At 36.4% G+C, this 14,322-nt stretch overlaps 1 protein-coding gene across 1 annotated transcript; it reads left to right on the top strand.

The window, feature by feature from the left end:
• The first annotated feature begins 3,688 nt into the window (after positions 1-3,688).
• LOC113110261 (high affinity choline transporter 1-like) lies at positions 3,689-12,244 on the top strand. Its single transcript, XM_026274391.1, has 9 exons — positions 3,689-4,165; positions 4,415-4,650; positions 5,536-5,649; positions 5,760-5,915; positions 6,052-6,200; positions 6,680-6,829; positions 7,164-7,317; positions 8,872-9,089; positions 10,513-12,244. Exons 2-9 carry the CDS (start codon positions 4,467-4,469, stop codon positions 11,164-11,166), a joined length of 1,779 nt encoding a protein of 592 aa, XP_026130176.1. The 5' UTR covers positions 3,689-4,165; positions 4,415-4,466; the 3' UTR covers positions 11,167-12,244.
• Positions 12,245-14,322: the final 2,078 nt, after the last annotated feature.

Here is a 14,322-nt window from a genome sequence, read left to right as displayed (position 1 = left end):
TGTTATTAACAGAACAGGTGCACGACTACGAGTGTGAATTAGTTTTGGTTCAATATACCCAAAGAGTAGCTTCCATTTTATAAGCAATATTGGCACTTTATTTTTCTCTCCCAAAGAAAATGGATCCAAAGCCAAAGCAGGATCAGTGCTACATTCCACTTGTTTCGTTTCGCACAGAAACAACTTAAGGAATGTTTCAATAACGTGCTCCTAGCACTCATACTTGTTGCCACCTACTGATATAACCATGTAACCTAAAGAAACGGTCACTGAAGAATCATATCCACTTAAATACACACTGACAGTGTGTCTGAACAGAGTGATACTGTATAAACACTGAAAATCCCCAGTGGTGCTGGTCTGTGTATCAGAACTCTTGGGATATATGTATGTTGTAGTGTAAGTTGCATCTGTGCCAGAACTGTATCTGTTGAAGGCTACTTGTAAAAGGAATGCATCGCTGTCAATTTTTGCTTAAGTTTGTTGAGTGGAGGAATCTTCCTTGCTAGCAAAATAACGCTATTTACAAGTTCATTCCCCTAGACCACAGCTGCAATGCCCAGCTAATTCTAAGAAAATTTAATAGCATTAAATGAATAAACGTATTCGTGTTCACCCATAAATGAAAACTCATCAAGTCATCATTGTCTCACTCTCATATTCCAAACCTGTGTGCCTTTCTAAGAAGATATTAAGATAAATGTTACAGTTTTCCACCTTCCATGCAGTGGAAGTCACAGTCAGCCTAAACTTCTACACACAAAAAATTGTGATTCACAGAAATCATGCAGGTATGGACCGACTTAAGAGTAGGCCTAAGTAATTGATCACAGAATTTTAATATTTGGGTATACTGTCCCGTTAATTGAAAATATGCAGAATTTCCATCTCCCGTTCCAGTGAACAGGCAGTACTGGAGACAGACCGTGCAGATCCCCGAGAAGAAGTGACCGCAGACATAAAACACAGCGGAGACTCTGAGCTCCGTGCGTCTGTGTCAGATCGGCTCGTTTAGCCATGCGTAACAGACGTGACGCTGATGCGGGACCCACTGCTTGCCACTTTCCTTCTCTTTGTCTTTTTTTTTTTTTTTTTTTTTTTGCTGCCCTGAACAGAAGTGCAGTTTCTTTTGCGTCGAACTTCCGAATGTACGGTAGCCGTTATGGAAAACTGAAAATGAAGAACCTGCCGTTCATATGCAGCGGCTGCGTAAGGGCCACTTCGACCGCTAGATGACAGTAACACTCTATTCGGTAATTCACCTTTGAAAGACAGACAACAGGTAGTTTACCAGGAAATAAAATGTACACAGTATGAATTTCTTTATCTTCCTAAGATTATTTTTCTTGGAAATGATTAAGTGTAAATTGTTTTCTTCACAAATGTATCTCCCGAGTCGCATTAGCTACATGTACATGCATAGGCATTGCCAACCTGTTATTATTTAAGGTTAGGCTATTGGAGATTTAAATGCACGTTTTTACATTAAATAATTAGTTTTGGTGTTTGTTATTATTAATATTGCTAACAGTTTAGTCAAATCTGCTATTTATTTGTTCATGAAGTGCGTGTTCATCTCTGTGACTCACTTCAAAGAACAAGAAGCAGATGTGAAGTGTGCTCATTAGCTGAGCAAAATCTGCGCACCATGACTGTTCCCATGCACCGAGGGATCTAGAAGAAAACATCAGAAAACATCATTTTCAAGTGATTCCAGATACATATTTTTAAAATAAAATAAAATACCTCATTATCCTATCTGACTGTTTATCAACCTTTATTCTCCTTAACCAGACAGATAACTTTTTTTATATATTATAGCTGTGCTAGAACAAGAGACGCTGTTGAAAACTGTTGAGGGATTTTGACCAAGCCTTTTCTAAACTACAAAGAACTGCAACATCTGTATGAACATGCTCGATCCCGTCTGCTTATAATTGGGACTCACTCGGCAGGCTGTCAAAATATTACCAGTTAAATTAGTTGACTTGTCTGAGGTGGAAGATATATGGAGTCCATCAAATTGGTTCGTTTGGAGAGTTAGATTCTCTCTTTTAGGGAAGATTATTATTTCTCAAGGAAATTAGCAGGCCTACATTTTTGTTGAGAATAGACTGTTAGGCTACACCTCCATGCACGCATAACTAAACCCTGAACTGTCAAACTTGAGAGTATAATTATAGCGCCCAAAAAGTATCATTCTAAAGATTAATCCGCAGGAATCCTGTTTCACCAAGTATAATGTCCAGTGTCTATAAAAGTTCTCATGACCAAACTGTACAGGCTACCACAAAACCGAATGTTAGTAAAACTCTTACGGCAGGTTTAATTGTTGAAAGGCGTCAAGAGGCTTTGGTTGACTGAAGTACAGTGTGTCTGATTGATTGTTTAAGTTTAATTAAACGTCCTTCCGATGGAAAACTAAATAAATCACGTGATCTCCGTCCTTTACAGTTCCAAGGTCTGCAGTCTATCAATCACAGCCTAGTTTTCATTCGCTCAAATTCTATATGGTCTGACCTGGCTAAAGTGTACACACACACACAAATGGTTCTTCAGTGGTTCTTTGGGGCAGTTGAGGTGCTAGCACCACTGCCATAAGAACCAGCTAGCCCCTTTATAGCTCTTTAAAGTTTCTCTTAGTTTAGTTGGGGAAAGGATAAAAAAAAAATTATAATGTATTTCCAGAAGATAATGTGGTTCTTGACCTTTTTGGCCCCAAGGCCCCCATAAGGAAACCTTTCAGGGCCCCCACACAATATTTGTTAAACTCAGAAAGCATAAAACTGATTCAAAACTGATTCAAATTGAAGCTTTTACAATTTGCAGTGAATATCTCATTTATAGCAAACACGAGTGGAGTAACATCTGAAATCTAAGATGGAGAATGGGGTTTCTCTTACGGTTCTACAAAGCACCATTTGACAAACGTGCTGTTTTATGAAAGAGGTTCCCCTATGATTACGAACCAATGAACCATTTCTTGTGCTATTCAGCCCTTTATTATTATTATTATTATTATTATTATTATTATTGTTGTTAAAGAGTGTTTATACGACTAGTGATTTTCAAGTCGGTTTTAATGCTCTCCTGAGTATTCTATTTATAGTTATATTTCTTTCTCTTTTTTTCACGAAATTATTTTTTTTTTTTCTTTTTTTATATATAAAAATTTCTCTCTCTGTCATTGAAGAAACAATGAATAGAACCAACTTAAGCCACTGGGTGGCAGAATGTCAAGAATTGTTTAATTATGTGAGAATTTAGAACCAATGAACACAGCACAAAAAGAGTAAAACATAACTAAATAAATGCGAGTCCTTTTATTTATTTGTTTATTTATTTATTATTATTTTTATTTGAGTAAATGTGTTATTGTTATAAAAATTCTAACACTTCAAAATTCCGTTAGAAACAAAATTAACAAATGTGGTTTTATTAAATGCTTTGTTCTCAGCCTATATTAGAAAAGTTTAAAACAAATAACATGCGTAGAACGTGTAAAATACGTCAGAATAATAATAATAATAATAATGAGATAGATAGATAGATAGATAGATAGATAGATAGATTGATAGATAGATAGATAGATAGATAGATAGATAGATAGATAGATAGATAGATAGATAGATAGATAGATAGATGGACATACATGCATACATTGTCTACATAGAAATTGCACTTGTATGGAGGTTTGGCTGGTGTCTGAAGAGCTTGTGGGGCTGGAGCTGCTTGGGTCCTCAGCACTCTGGACAGCGCCTGCACTTGCTGCTCCGCCACTGCTGAGAGCGTGCGCTTATACTCATACAGACTGCCATAAATTACCAGTCAAGAAAAGAAAAAAAAAACATGAATGGAACCGAGATATTTCACCACTCTTGATTTACAGCAGTTTCCCCCCGTCTAGCGATTTTCAGTTGACTTGATAACCTCCAGTGACGCGCGGCTCTTTTGCACGATCTGACATCTTTATTCATAAATAGCCCCCATTCACATCTCTCTGACGTTCATCTACCCTCTGACGAAACCTGCTCCTATAAGATTCACAGTAAGTTTGGCTGACTCTGAAATGTGCTGTAGCCTACTGCTCTTCTCCTGAGGCGATAGTTGGGCTCTGTTTTGCTCTGTTGGTGGCAGTTGAGTGACTGGCGGCTGATTCACAAAGGTGAGGCTCTTTTCTTATGATGTTGAACTTTGTAGTTGGAAACCCTCCGAATGAAATGTATGAAATAAAAAAAAGAAGAAGAAGAAGTGACTGAAAGACTATTAATAAATATAGGCGGTTTAAATATATATTTTTAAGAGTTTTTGTCTAAATTCTACATCAGCTCTGTGTTTAGAAACGAACTAGTCAGATTTTTTTTTAGCCCTCCCTTCTTTTTCTTACATACCTCTTTTGGTCTCTTTTCCCTAGGTCTCAATGAATTTCGGTTATTTCGAGATACAACGACTTTAGCAGAGAGAAGATGAACATCCATGTGGAGGGGTTGGTGGCGATTGTCATCTTCTACTTGCTGATCCTTGTAGTTGGAATCTGGGCAGCATGGAAAAACAAGAATTCCGGCGTGATGGAGGGAGTTGATCGCAGTGAGACCATTATGGTCGGCGGAAGGGATATTGGATTATTTGTCGGCGCATTTACCATGACAGGTGAGTTTCAGAGAGAACTAAATAATAATAATAAAAAAGTGTTTTGCCGTATGTGTAAATGTATTTGAATGACGTTTTTCTTTTTTTATATTTGTTTATTTTTATTTTATTTTATTTTTAACATCTTTAAAGATTTAGTCATGCAACAAAAATTTAGCTACTGCCTGTAAGAAGAAGAAAAAAGCTAACACCGTGATGAGATGATGTCTTTATCTTTCTACGTCATTAAAGTAGACGATCAGTTTCGGAAGTTAAATTTCGAACATTTGTAGGCCTAAATGAAATGTAATACTACATTATGTAGTCTACTTACATTTTATTTTATTGCTGTATTATAACTGCTAATTCGTTTGGTTTATGTATTTTTTTCTCCACTTGAATTGAATGATCCTGTTTGCTGTTATAACATATAAATGGAATATAAATATACATACACACACACACACACACACACACACATGATCCTGTTTGCTGTTATAACATATAAACGGAGTATAAAAACACTCACACACACACACACACACACACATATATATATATATATATATATATAGAGAGAGAGAGAGAGAGAGAGAGAGAGAGAGAGAGAGAGAGAGAGAGAGAGAGAGAGAGATGTGAGAGATGTGTGTGTGTGTGTGTGTGTGTGTATTCCATTAAACAGGTATTGTACATACTGGTACTGTTACTAATTATTTCATAATTTATGTTGCTAATTCTGCTATTTTTTTCACACACACACAACGTTAACGGATACAACTTTGATTTTAAAAATGTACTAGTAAATACAACGAACTTGAACAATGAACAATACTCAAACATTTATGTTAACTAACATCATTAATATATATATAGTGCCGAGTCAGATTAAATGTCCTCTCATTCCAGCAACTTGGGTTGGAGGGGGTTATATCAACGGCACAGCAGAGAATGTGTATCTTCCCGGGTACGGCTTGGCATGGGCACAGGCTCCCTTTGGATACGCGCTCAGCCTTGTTGTGGGTATGTTGCATGTGTATGCAGCTTTGTATAAACGTGTTCCGTGTTAAAGTTAGTAGAACCCAAAGCATGTATCTGTCAAACATATAATATTTGAATTGATTCATGTCAAGGTGGCCTTTTCTTTGCAAAACCCATGCGCTCCCGGGGTTACGTCACCATGCTTGACCCCTTCCAGCAACTGTATGGTAAAAGGATGGGTGGTCTGCTATTCATCCCTGCACTAATGGGGGAAATGTTCTGGTCAGCCGCCATCTTATCTGCCCTTGGTAAGAAAAAAAAGGGAAACTATATCTTAAAAAGACGCAGTCAGTAAATCTGCAAGTTCTTTCGAAATTGTATTAGGACATATTCAATAAACACAGCAGTAAAGCTTTAATTAAACAAACTTTGTTTGCATCACAGGGGCAACATTGAGTGTGATCATTGACATCGACATCAATATGTCTGTGATTATTTCGGCTCTTATTGCCATTTTCTACACACTGGTGGGAGGACTTTACTCAGTGGCCTACACTGATGTTGTCCAGCTCTTCTGTATTTTTTTAGGACTGGTAAGGCTTCACAGAACCACACGATGAAGTCACTGACAGCGTCATTTTCATCTTAAATCATGTCTGCATGTCTTCAGCAGCACAGAACACTCTGTGATTTATCAAAGTGGCTGTTTGCTGTGCAGTTTTGACAGTAACGGCTTATTAACCATCCTTCATTGATACAAGTAACAGGTATAAAGAAGCAAAAAGAAGAAATCAAATATTTTTCCTTATTTGAGTTATGTATCATTTGCTTTTCATTGACTCACTTTAAGTATTATTACATCATTCAATAAAAATAATAATTAATACAAATTAAGAATTTAACATGATCAACTGAACAGAATTCATAATTAAATTGATGTTGAAATGTAAAAATCTATTTCAAAATCTATTTGGCTGGTTTTAACTGCTACACCTTAAGTTAAATAAAGAGTATAACAATGTTATAAATGGTCAATTACATAGTAATAGAGTGGAATATGTTCTCTTCGTAGTGGGTGAGCGTCCCTTTTGCACTCTCAAACCCAGCTGTGTCTGACATCGGAGTGACAGCAGTGAAGCAGCTCAATGCTAATCAGACCGCATGGCTTGGGAAGATAGAAAGCCCTGACAAATGGATGTGGGCTGACAACTTCTGCCTTCTGGTGAGTGGACAACCCACTGTAGCATGATGGGATGGAGACACAATGGTTTTTGCCAATGGAGAATTGTTGATTCTGAAGGGCCAAACCTAATTTCTCACTTTAGTGAACAATGCAGTCATTCGTAGGGAGGAAAACTAAATAAGACCAAAATAATTGGAGAGAGAGAGAGAGAGAAACTGAAGTGTAATTTTTGTCCAGCCATGTCACCATTCTCCTGTAGGTTGCCATATTTAGATTAGTTTTAACATTTATAGTGTGATAATGCACTCTTAATGTTATGCATTTGAATCCTGCTGTCTTGTATCTGTATTTAAAATGACGTTTCTGTTTCTAGATGTTGGGGGGGATTCCCTGGCAGGTGTATTTTCAAAGGGTTCTTTCTGCCTCTTCAGCTTCCTATGCTCAAGTCCTCTCCTTCCTGGCTGCCTTTGGTTGTATCATCATGGCTATTCCCTCTGTCCTGATCGGAGCCATAGGGGCTTCCACAGGTAAAACGAACCTTTTTTTTTTTTTTTTTGCCCTTGTAATCTTTAATTAACATTAACTTCCCTTCCCCTCCTCGCAACGGCATCTCTTCTCTGGTGATGTGTGCACCAGTACTCTCCTTTCCTGCACTGTCATTTTAGTATCATTATAGTTATCATAATGTTTTTATTAATATATTGAATTTGTTTAATATTTTGTTTTATATTTTCTGTTTTCATTTGAAGTTAAAGTTTTAGTCATTTTGTTGTTGTTTTTCTAGATATGTTTGTTTATTTTAATAAAGATGTTTTTTAATGGTTTTAGTTCAGATAACTATAATAACCCTGCTCTGGCAAACTGTAATTTTAATGAAATCGTAGCAGTCAGCAAATAACAACGGTTTCTTGGTGTTTTTTTTTATTTTATTTTTTTTTCGAGGCTCTACATCACAATAGTGTATTTGCAACTTTATTTCATGTTGAATTAAATAATTAGTCTAATTTACAGGCTGTATCCACTAAAGATATCTAGACCTTAGAGTGCTAAATAAATACATCATTGAAAAAAAAAAATATATATATATATATATATATATAAATACATAAATATATATATATATATATATATATATATATATATATATATATATATATATATATATATATATATATATATATATATATATATAACTCTCTATATTTCAAGGATAAAACTTCTTCAGCACGGGACCCTTTAGTTCAGAAATATTTCCTTAAACAGATAATATAAAAGGGCTCTTAATTATACACTAATTATGTTGTTTTCCCCCTCCAGAACATACCCCTCACACTGAATAATTATTCACAGCTCAGCCAAATAAAAATGTGCATCAAAGTATTTTTCTTATTGTTTCCTGTATATTATGTTTCCTTGTCCTAAACCCCTTAAGCCATTTCCCCTTAGAGCGTGTACTGTATTTAGTATATACTGACAGTAATTCTAATTATGTAATCACTTATTTCTGATTGTTGGGGGAACAGTCTGTTTTGCATTGGTGTGTTGTGGGAGGTGTTCTCCAGGCTGTATCAGCCCCGGGTGGAAACCATGTTCCCTTCAGATCACTAAAGAAACGAGTAAATAACAACAGCTGGTCTCCCTCATATATTATTAACAGATTATCCATTTAACGATGTGAACCCAGTAAATATTACATCTGAGGGAGGCACACAGCACCCAGATTTAATCAACAGACTTTCAGCATCAAAGACACAGCAGACACGTATTATTTAACTGATTGGGAATAACAGTCTGATTAATCAAGGCTTGTTGCTTTTGGATTTTAAGTAAAAAGAATTTAAAATAGAATGTCTGAGTTTCATTTAACATGTATTCAACTCATGTATGATGCAATATATATATATATATATATATATATATATATTGCATCATACATGAGTATATATATATATATATATATATATATATATATATATATATATATATATATATATATATATATTATATTTAATTAAATAAAAATATAATAATTATGCTGGTGATTATTGCACAGTATATATTAAGTGTGTTCTGCTTCATAGATTGGAACCAGACAACCTATGGGCCAATTTCTCCCATGCAGAAGGACCAGTCTGATATGATTCTACCGATCGTGCTACAGCACCTGTGTCCAGCCTATATCTCCTTTTTTGGTCTGGGGGCAGTTTCTGCTGCAGTGATGTCATCCGCTGACTCATCCATCTTGTCGGCCAGCTCCATGTTCGCTAGGAACATCTACCAGCTCGCTTTCCGGCAATCGGTGAGAGCCAGTTAAATTTAATTTACTGCAGAAAAAAAAAGCAATATTTTTTTTGCCTTGTTTCGCAGTACAAATATTTACACATTCTAAAAAAAAAAAAAACCTTTACTTTAGAAGTCCATTTTATCAAAATTAAGAGAGTTTTTTTACTTAAAGAAGGGGAAAAACTATGTGGAGTAAGAAAATTTTACTTAATTCAAAGATCCCCCCCCCCCCCCCCCCCACTGCCAGATATTTGTTCTTATTTTAAGAATAAAGTCATTACATTTTGATAATTGTTTAGGAAAATAATAATTCTTTTTTTAGAACTAAATGTATCTTCACTGTAAGAAAAGTCTGTAAAGGAATTTTCTGTTTTGATTTTGCAGGTGTTTTACCTGTATTTTATTTGTGTTGCATTGTTTTGTGTTTTAGGTTAAAGTTAACAATAAATGTTCTGGCTGAAAATGACCAGTAACAGATTTTTGTCTAAATGTACATTCATAGTTTTGCAGGCAAAAGGTTCACTGTCAATGACGTATTGATGTATGAAGCACAGCTCACTCAGAAGTCATTTTCAGACCAAGCAGCTTTCTGTTGGACAGCAGAGAGCATTTGCATTATTAACTTTAGGGAATTTGTTTACCTTCACAACAAACTCCTGAATGCACAAATCCTACTGAAGTTACTAAATTTTTATGATATTTTGTCAAGTAGCATTGATTTAAGAGTTATAATAGTTGTACTGGAAAATATGACAAACATACTGAGCTAGAACATCTCTTTCTCTCTCACTCTCGTTGGAAAATGACTATAAAATGTAGAATGCATACTAATGAATGGATAAAGTAGTTTAAGGGATAGGTCAATAATAACAATAATCAGTCATCATTTACTTACACAATGTCATTCAAGAACCATATTGCTCACTTTATTCTGCGAAACACAAAAGAGATATTTTGCAGAATGTCTCAGCTGTCTTTGTCCATGTAATGAAAGTCAATAGCATCCAAAACAACTGCTTTTTAGATGCATCACAACAACATTAGGCCACACTGACATCTATTGTATGAAAAATGTGTTTTTGGTCACACTTTATTTTAGGGTCCAATTCTCACTATTAACTAACCATTAACTATGACTTTTGCCTCAATTAACTCCTTATTTGCTGCTTATTAATAGTTTATAAGGTAGTTGTTTAGTTTAGGGTATTGGGTAGGATTATGGATGTCATGCATTATATGTACTTTATAAGCACTAATAAACAGCCAATATGTTATTAATAGACATGCTAATAAGCAACTAGTTATTAGTGTGAACTGGACCCTATACTAAAGTCTTACCGTGTTTTTCAATAATTAAAAAAACTGAAAATCAGGTTAATTAAATAACCATGAACCATTTCATTAACTTGTTCTTGTCTCATCTTTGTACTGACTTCAAGGCTTCCGACCGTGAGATAGTATGGGTCATGCGGATCACTATCTTTGTGTTCGGGGCTCTTGCGACGGCCATGGCTCTCCTGACTGGGACCGTTTATGGTTTATGGTACCTGAGCTCTGACCTGGTCTACGTCATCATCTTTCCCCAACTCCTCTGCGTTCTTTTCATCCGTGGCACAAACACCTACGGCTCGGTTGCTGGATACATCTTTGGATTGATTCTGCGAATTGGTGGAGGGGAACCATATCTCAGACTGCCTCCGTTCATCTACTACCCTGGATGGACCATTGAGGAGAAGGTCCATCATGTGACCAAGGAGGTGGAATACCTGGTGATGCAGAGGTTTCCCTTTAAGACTGCTTCCATGCTGGCTTCGTTCCTAAGCAATGTGGCTTTCTCATACCTGTTTAAGTACCTGTTCGAGAGTGGCACCCTGTCGGCTAAATATGATTTCTTGGATGCAGTGGTGGCGAAGCACAGTGCCGAAATAATGGACAAGACCACTCTGGTGAACAGGAACATCATTGGGCTGAATGAAATGGCCCCAGTCAAGCCAAGACTTAGTGTTACTTTAGCTGCTACCTTCACCAGGAAGGAAACCCTGACCGAAGAGGAGGACTCCAGCCCGGAGTCACCCAGTCATGAGATCAAGTAGAGACCTTATGGACAATCCCGAGAAGACTCTCTAGTGGTTCCATGCTGTGAAGGACAAGGCTTCACCCAAAAAGTAAAGAAATATCAGATTTTAATTACATAATTCACTCCATACTCCTTTTCTGGAATTTCCATCACTTCTTTCAGATACTGTGGAGACAGCAACTGAAACTCTTACCAGAGAAGAAAACAGCAGTGATTTTGATGGTTTGAGTAATATTAGGACATTGATGGTGTTACTTACCCTGAGAAGCTCTTCAACTCCTGATGGGATGTACAAACCTTCAGTGACTCTCCTTTCCCCGCTGAAGAAAATGTTGAGATACTGTGATAATCCTTGAGAAATAATCATATTAAAAGGTAGGTTCACTCAAATATGTTCTGTCATCATTTGCTCAACTTCATGTCATTCCAAACATGTACAACTTTATTTCTTTCTCTTTTTGTTCATCCATACAAACTCAATGGGCATCAGTGTTAAAAAATAACACTGAAGCCCACTGACTTTAACTGTATGGATGGAAAAAAAGAGGAAAAAAAAAAAACTCTACAGAAGAAATAAAGTCATGTTTGGACAATCCACGAAAGGACCCTATTGACTTTCATTGTGTAAAAAAATAAAATAAAATAAAAAGCACTTGAAACATTCTTCAAATGATATTTTTGTGTTCCACAGATGAACATAAGTTTCAAATGATGACAGAATGTCCATTTCTCTGTGAATTGTCCCTTTGATTTCTTGTGTCTGGACACAGATCAGTCAGGATTTGAAAACGAAAAAAGAAAATGTAACACAGTGATTACAATATATCCAATCATAGCTATATATTAATAAATAATAGGTGTAGGTTTATGTGTCAGGACATTACTTACGTCAAACTCCCATGATGCATATTAGTGCAGATTATCCCTTCATCCTATCATAAAAATCAAATGTAGCTAAACAGTTATAGTTTCATAAATATGTAATTATATACGTAACAAGTGATGTGCTTCCCATCTACAAACTACCTTTAACAACTGTGACATATGTGCACATGTGGCAAATGTCTTTTTCATGTTCATAGTGCAATATTAAGGTGACCAGGAAAACAAAAAAACATGGAAAAAATATATATAACCTTGTAATCGTCTAACTAGCCGCATTGATTAGATGGGGATGATTGGACATTATGCAAACCCGGTCGTCACTTTGTTGTACTTGAAAATGAATGTAGCTGCAAATGATTTGCCAGATGTAATAACCCACGGGGTCTGTGCTGTGTTATTCTTTTGTGATTTGCAAAGTCATTCGTATGTCAAAAGAAGTCATTGTACCTGGTTCTAGAATGAACCAGCTGCTGTGTTGTTGGTTTTAGTGATACAGAAGTTTTTGTTATGTGTGTATTTATACTCCAGTGAATATAAATGTCCAGTATTCCACTAAAATGTTAAGTGTCACTTTAGTGTTATATGTATATATATATATATATATATATATATATATATATATATATATATATATATATATATATATATATATATATATATATATATATATATATATATATATATATACACACATTTATTTATTTGGATGGGTTGGAGCCACCAACACAAATCTATATTTATTTATTAATTGTGGCCTACAGATTAAACATAGGATTATTCAAAGAGAATAAATTTTATTGTTAAGACTTTCATAGTGGTGTGTTATTTCAAAGTTGTACAGTCAACAAAAACTCTTAAGTCATGAGCCATTTTCCAATTTGTTCAAATTCATCATGAAAAAATGTGTTTGATGACCATTTTTGTTCCCATTTCTAATAGCAAACCCAGTCTAATGCCATTTCGCAACCTGAACCGATCTGCAGACTGCTGAAGAGCCAATGGGTACATAGTTACGAAAAAGCGCATGTCTGAAAACGTGACGATTTATGACGTTAACTCTCTTCATCTTCCAATGTCACTGTTAAGAGACGGCACTCTAAAAATAGCCAGTACGTTATTTACATTAAGTGCTCGGCTGGTCTCGGTGGGGCGGGGCAGGGGTGGTTGGGTGAATAAGGCGGAGGGAAGCGAAGAGGGGGTTGGGCCAGACCTCTTATGCGTCTTTTCATATACTGCGTCAGTGTCCTGGGGGTGGGCGATGACGCTGTTTTTGCCCCACCCAAACATGTCCCGAGCCTGTCCTCTATTTTGTCCTTGCTTTCCAAAATTTAATCCCATTACATTGTTTAGGCTGAATATGCCAGAAATCCTATTCACAAAAGAACAGCGAAGAGCACTTGTGGTGATTAATAAGCACCGCAATGGGGGCGGTACTTTACACTTTGCCAAAAGTCAAGCCATTTTTATCCTTCCAACTGAGGAGGTGTCTGCGACCATCCAAGGTGTGTGGTAAAACCTCGACAACAATTTCCTCACCAAAGAATACAGTTTGAACACCTTTCATGGTTAGCAATTTAGTGGCATCCTCTTGTCAATGCTCGTCCGGGATCTCCGTTTTAGATTTCTTCATATGTGAGCAGTCTCTGGTTTTCTTGGTGATCACGTCTCTGCTCACAAATCAGCAATGAAATGCTTGAGGTTCAAGAATCTCGGCTGAAATATGGTGCATCTAATTGAATCAGCCTAAGTGAGGGACATTTGTCCTCTCTCGTGGTTCAATCGATCAAATCTCCAACAACAACGGTTCGGAGCACAGCCTGTGACGGAAACTTGCAGGCAGTGTTCATCACGCCTGTCATTATTTATCTGAACAATTTCCTTTAGTGTTAATCAGCAACGGGTATAGATCATGCAGTCTTTTATTAGCACTACTTAAATGAATGAGAAAACAACCTCAAGACACAAAGCTTCAAAAACCCCAAATGCGCCAGTGAGAATTTCCGTTTATTTCTATTCTTCGTTAAATGGCTACATGGTCTCCAGTGTGCTGCAGAAGATGATCTTTGGACACGCCTCCTCTGCAGCCTCAGCTCTACTTCTCTTAATGCCAGGGTCTTCATGTATCTGTCAAGAAATCATCTCCCTATTGAAGGAGGCAGGTGTAATCAGATTGGCTCTCATTAAACCTGAGGGAATAATTGGGCATGCTGGGAAACTTTGGGCTTTACCAGAAGACAGTAGGTATAATGTAATGAGAAAGATAAGAGACTACAGATAAGGTAAAAGA

Source organism: Carassius auratus, chromosome 1, assembly GCF_003368295.1.
Source record: "Carassius auratus strain Wakin chromosome 1, ASM336829v1, whole genome shotgun sequence".
Lineage (NCBI taxonomy): Eukaryota > Metazoa > Chordata > Actinopteri > Cypriniformes > Cyprinidae > Carassius > Carassius auratus.
This window is presented reverse-complemented; position numbering and strand designations above follow the sequence as displayed.